The sequence below is a fragment of the Triticum dicoccoides genome, chromosome 1A (assembly GCF_002162155.2).
Source record: "Triticum dicoccoides isolate Atlit2015 ecotype Zavitan chromosome 1A, WEW_v2.0, whole genome shotgun sequence".
NCBI lineage: Eukaryota > Viridiplantae > Streptophyta > Magnoliopsida > Poales > Poaceae > Triticum > Triticum dicoccoides.
The window spans coordinates 542,926,364-542,932,688 of NC_041380.1; the positions used below are offsets into that span (position 1 = coordinate 542,926,364).

The 6,325-nt window shown below is 44.3% G+C and overlaps 1 protein-coding gene across 1 annotated transcript; it reads left to right on the plus strand.

The window, feature by feature from the left end:
- The first annotated feature begins 4,695 nt into the window (after positions 1 to 4,695).
- On the plus strand, positions 4,696 to 6,079 carry LOC119287488 (peroxidase 2-like). The gene is made up of 2 exons (XM_037567045.1): positions 4,696 to 5,010; positions 5,104 to 6,079. The coding sequence occupies exons 1-2, from the start codon at positions 4,783 to 4,785 to the stop codon at positions 5,872 to 5,874; spliced, it is 999 nt and encodes a 332-aa protein (XP_037422942.1). The 5' UTR covers positions 4,696 to 4,782; the 3' UTR covers positions 5,875 to 6,079.
- Positions 6,080 to 6,325: the final 246 nt, after the last annotated feature.

The window sequence follows — 6,325 nt, forward strand, 5'->3', positions numbered from 1 at the left end:
GTTTTTGTTGTTTTTGAAAGCATAAAAACAAAAGAGAAGCAAAAAGAAACAAAGAAATGTGAATAAATACAAAAACTACAAACTAGCAAGATCAATAACCACACAACGATGAAGCATGAGGCATGATATAGTGCTTCCCCCGCAAGAGTTGTTGGGATTCCCCAAAGAGCAAGGGTGAGCAAAGCAGTAGCAAATATTTCCCTCAGTTAGAGAGCCAAGGTTATCGATCTAGTAGGAGTATCCCAAGCTAAACAAGTCAACAATACCTTCACATAGAACACAAACACGCTCGCCTCCAACACGACAAGAGGGTTGTCAATCCCCTTGCCATGCTAGTTATAAGATCAAACATAAGTGATAGGGATAGAAAGTAGCAAGGTAAAACGACAAATAGTAGCAATTGTGTAGAAGCATTCAGTAAAGGAGATTACACCCAGGGGCCATATGTTCACCAGGGGCATCTCTCTCAAAAACAGACAAATGGCATGGTAAACATATTACAATTGGGCAGCAATTAAATTGCAATATTTAGGACTATGACCATTCATGGTATAGTCTTATATAGGCATTACATCTGTGATAATTATACCGTTAATCCAACTGCATCTACTACTAATACTCCACCCCAAAACCGCTATCCAATAGGCATCTCAAGGTATTAAGTTTGCAAGAAACAGAGCATTGCAATAAGCAAGGTGACATAATGTAGATAGGAGGACATCAATCAATATGACGAAACCCTATCGTTTCATCCTTAGTGGCAACAATAAAATACATGTCTTAGCCCTTATTGTCACTGAGTTAGGTCACCGCAATATTGAACCCACTACAAAGCACCACTCCCTCTGAAGAAAAATCCATCAAACTTGGCCAAAGAAGATAGATAAATCAAAGAGCATGTAAAGCCATTTAATTATACAACAAGAAAAACACAAAAGCTTCAATTTATTTCAATGAACAATCTGATCATAAGGTGACAATTCATCATGTCCCAACAAACACACCGCCGATTACATTGAATTGATCCCAACCATGTGAGGCAGCACACGGGAACATGATATTGAAGATCCAAAAGAGAGAGAGAACCATCTAGCTACTAGTATGGAACCTAAGGTCCTAATGAAACTACTCACACATCATCATGGAGGAAACAAGGTTGATGAAGAATACTCCGATAATGGATTCCCCCTCCGGCAAAGCTCCAAAACAGACCTCCAGATTGGACTTTCGCGAAACAGGAACCTACGGCGGCGGAAAAATTCTTCCAAAAATATAGCGGATGATTTCATTATTTATAGGGATTTATGATGGTGGAACGGAGCTCAAGTGGTTTTGTGGGCCCCACATGCCCGAGTGGCGCGCCACCTGACCATGTGCCCTCCGTAGTGCACGACTGGTCCACCCCCAAAGCTTCTAGGGTCCTTCATCATCTAGAAAAAATCACTAAAATTGGCATCGTATTTTGACCTTCCTAAATATTGATTTCCCGCGGAACCAAAAACATGTAGAAAACATGAATTGACTCTGGGCACTAAATTAGTAGGTCAGGGCAGAAAAAGAATATAAATTGCTATAGAAGTATATAAAAGTGATTATATAATATCACGAAACAATAAAAAATTATTGATACGTTTGAGATGTATCACATAGTTATCCATGAATATAACAAGTAAGGTGCAACAATGAAAATATGGGGAGAGAGGTACATACTCCCCCCTATATTAGGCTTTTTGACCTATCCCTTGGTAGTTCCATGTGTTCCGTATGTCCCAGTTATAGTTCACGGGCGCCGGTGGTGCAAGTGGTGCAACATGCTAGGGTGGCAAGTCCTGACGTGCATGCTCATCATAGTAATATGCCACATCAGTGTCCAGAACAATCCACCTAACCTGATACGAATATCAAACAAAAAGGGACAAATAATGGGTAAGTATAAAAGGTACACTCATATGGTCCCTCGAGATCATTATGATGAAGCCATTTATGTCTAGAAAATACATATTCATCTAAATATTGAGGACTAGTTGCTTGATATTCATTAGTGTAATCAAGACATTAACTTCATAACACACATTGTACTAGTAGCACCACAACAATAATCATATCTTCTATGCCAAGTGGCCTTAATATATCGTGCACAAATTTCATCCAAGTTATACTTTCCCTTAAGCATGTGATGAAAGACACACATAGGAATTAAACATCATGCATGTTAATAGCGTATGATCAAACTTAGCATTAAAACCTCGTGCTGTGAAGTAAGAAAGATAGCCAAGTGCGGGTTGTTGGAGGGTGACACAATCGGGATCCTTAGATCCTAGGACCATTTGGTTTGAAGCCTTCATCAACATGGACGTAAGATAGCACCAACTATTAGAACTATGGGAGAAATCCTCATGTCACAAGTGTTTGAATTCTCTAAACCCTACCCACTCCTTAGTTGCAAGATTGTTGCTTCTTCGATGCTTACTACTCTTGATATCTTGCATGCTAAATTCATTGGTAATCTAGTCCATTTTGCCTGAAGTTAAAATTTGCCAACCCATAAAAGTTGAGTGGAAAATTTCATAGGACTATTCATCCCCTCTACTCCTTAGCCCTCGATCCCAATACTTTGCAACAATACTTTCTATTTTTAAGTCATCTTGAATGAGATCTTCCTCTTAGTCGAGTTGTAAAATCATTCATGATGGCTAGTTTTACCGCCATTAGCGATCATATGGAAATGCCTAGTGTTATTTTTTCTCCAAGAACACCCACGAGAGTTGTGTGTCTTTTCATTAAGAGAGAAATATGTTGAGAGAGTTACAAGGCTATCTGAAAGCGCCACAGTCCGACGCCCAGCATCACACCGCCAACTATTACATCAATGACTACACTCATGTCCTTCTCCATGCGATTTCGCAATCCTCCAAAGGGATGGCTCAACCATTATACGGCGTACCACCTCCTTCGGCTTTGAAGCGATCTGGTCAAATACCCATTTGTTATATTCTAGCCCGTCAGCCAGATGAACCGAAGGACCAGCGTTATCATTGAGCTGATCTCTTTCAGTCAGTCTCTTGGGGAAACCGCAGCCACCCACGGCCACCAACCATAATGATTGATATTAGCCATGGGGGTTGCCAATAGGTCTCCTCCTCGAGAGAAGATTTTCCCATGAGTTGTTTGAATCTCGGTTGTGGGAAATTTCACCATCATTCCGCAAATTTCTTGCCCAATTCATCAATGATATGGAGAAGACACTTCTACTCCTTATCTTTGTCACTAGTGTTTTTTGCCCATCCTAAAAATAACATACGGCCATGTGAACTTTATTTCGCCAAATCTGCATAGACGTGGATCGTCGCTGCTCATCTCACCACTCTTTGGACACCATGTCAACAAAACCATTATGTTGCAACCATTCACGTACAAACTTAAACAACGGCTTATTACCTACTCCCTCCGTTCCAAAATAGATGACCCAACTTTGTACTAAGTTAGTACAAAGTTGGGTCATCTATTTTGGAACGGAGGGAGTAGATTGCTAGATCACAAGCTGCAAGGGAGTTTACTAAACGAGTTGTGTGTTCAGAGATTGAAATCTTTCAAGGCACATATACTATAAGAAGTAATGTTTTTTTTTTTTTGCGGGGAATATAAGTAGCAATGTTGACATTTTGATCATCTTCGCTAGCTGCAGTGCTATACTACAAGTGGCTTCAACATCATCGGCAAACGAAGTATCACATCAACAGTCTCACGGTATGTTATGTAGCCCTTTTCTTCTGCTTCATGTTTTGAGGAAAAAAAAAGAGTTTGCATTCCACACGCTAACTGTCGGCCGGTTCGCACGCGGGTTGTCACAGCCCTCAGCCCTCGTATAAATTACGAATGATATGCACGTCAGGTTAGCTTTAACGTGTCAGCTAACTAAAAGCTAGCTAATGATCAGACGTGACAAATGAACTGGTCAAAGAGACGACGCAATTAAAGGGTACGACGCTTCCTGGAGCGTACGTAAGTAGTACGTCTCACCTGCCAAAAGCTCATACTGCATTTCTTTCACATTCTTTTTTTGCGAGGAAAGCTGACGCCCGCGCGCGTGCCCTCAAATGAAGTGGAAATTTCTCGCGTTGGAAGTATATTTATTCGTTTCTCGCGCTAAAAGCCCTAACGGATTTGAAGAAGTATATTTATTCGCACAGACGAAACGTTCTTAAAATTAACCTGACCTCTCAACGACCGGAAAACCAGGCGTACGTTCCCATCTGCAACTGGCACGGTGAAGAAAGAAACACGGAGCTGGCTATACATCAATCAGCTGCTCAATCTCGCTATTACTACGAAATAACTAGCTCCAGCTTATGCGTATGACCGGTTCATACATCAGCCGAGTCAACCGCATGTAACCATCAGGGTTAGTGAGCTGCTAGCTGTTGGTTACTACCAAATATTTGTGTATCATTCGCAAAATAATTAAATAAATAATATTTGTGTATCATATCATTACCGAAGACGCCCTTTGATTAATTTTCGCGCCACTGGGTGTGGGAACGAATTGGTGCCAACTACCGGTGCAGTAACGTTCCAATGAAGCCATGATAATCATTGTAAATTATAAGCACACATGCCGACCTATGTATGTATCCTAAGCTCGGCCACCTATATAAGTAGCTTGCTGCTCGAGCTATAGCAACAGACCAGCACCGATCGAGCACTTCTCAGATTTGATCACTCTTCCTATTTCCAATCTTAGTCAAGCAAGCAAGCAAGCTAGCTAACTTCCAAGAAATAGAAATGGCGGCCGTTGCGGCAAAGCCACACGTTTTGGTGGCTTGTGCCTTGCTGCTCCTCGCTGTGGGGTGCCAGGCCAGCCCTTTCTGGCCACTGGAGATCGGCTACTACCACGACAAGTGCCCCCAGGCGGAGGCCATCGTCAAGGGCGTCATGGAGCAGGCCATCTCCGGGAACCCCGGCAATGGCGCCGCCATGATCCGCATGCTCTTCCACGACTGTTTCGTCGAGGTACTTAATGCAAGAAACAAATTTACAAACATATATAGTATATACAACCGATTAGCCAGATTTGATTAATCTCATTGACTTGATGATGATTAGGGCTGTGATGCTTCCGTCCTTCTGGACCCGACCCCATTCAGCCCGACGCCTGAGAAACTCAGCCCGCCGAACGACCCTACCCTGCGCGGCTTCGAGCTGATTGACGCCATCAAAGACGCCCTCGAGGCGGCCTGCCCAGGCGTCGTCTCCTGTGCAGACATCGTCGCCTTTGCGGCCCGTGACGCGTCCTGCATCCTCAGCAGGGGCAAAGTAAACTTCCAGATGCCGGCCGGCCGCCGCGACGGCACCTTCTCCAACGCCTCCGAGCCGCTCAAGTTCCTGGTCCCGCCGACGTCCAACCTCAGCGACCTCGTCGCTAGCTTCGTCATCAAGGGCCTCAACGCGGAGGACCTGGTCGTCCTCTCCGGCGCGCACACCATCGGGCGTTCCCACTGCTCGTCCTTTGTCTCCGACCGCCTCAACACCCCCTCTGACATCAACGGCGGCCTCGCCGCGTTCCTGAGGGGCCAGTGCCCGGCCGACGCTACGCCGGGCGGCAATGACCCGACGGTAATGCAGGACGTGGTGACACCCAACAAGCTGGACAGGCAGTACTACAAGAACGTGCTGTCGCACACGGTGCTCTTCACCTCCGACGCGGCGCTCATGACGTCGGCAGAGACGGCGAGAATGGTGGTGGAGAACGCCAAAATCCCCGGGTGGTGGGAGGACAGGTTCGAGAAGGCCATGGTGAAGATGGCCGGCATCGAGGTCAAGACCGGCTACCAGGGCCAGATCAGGAAAAACTGCCGCGCGATCAATCACTACTAATAAGTGCAGCAGTACAGCAACTGCGGACGTACGTGCATGCATGGTGACGGATCACTCGACCTCAATGGTTTGCTTCAACTTGCAAGCGAGTTCATGTTGTAAAATTTGGCGATACTTTTGCTGCGTGCCTTTTTTTTCCTTTGGTTATTCTTGGTTCAATTCTAGCCAAGCTACGGAATTGTTCGTGTATGTTTTTGCGAACCAATGTTCTTTGTTGAAAGAATAAAAGTGATGCACATAGCATGTTTTGATGAACAGAAAAAGATCTAGGATGCTCCCGAAAACCTACTCCTTAATTACATCCTCAGCTGGTGCATAAACATCGAGAATGTTGCCAACAACGATGACCGGAAAAGGAACTAGTTCCATTATGATTTTCCATGTATCAACACTACTACACTAGGAACGAACAAAGGGACTATATATGTGTGCAATCATAAATCTGAATTTA

Bases quoted from the DNA above. Each gene is read 5' to 3' on its own strand.
- LOC119287488 (XM_037567045.1), top strand. From the start codon at position 4,783: ATGGCGGCCGTTGCGGCAAAGCCACACGTTTTGGTGGCTTGTGCCTTG. The intron at 5,011-5,103 runs GTACTTAATGCA...GATGATGATTAG, and splicing joins TCCACGACTGTTTCGTCGAG to GGCTGTGATGCTTCCGTCCT.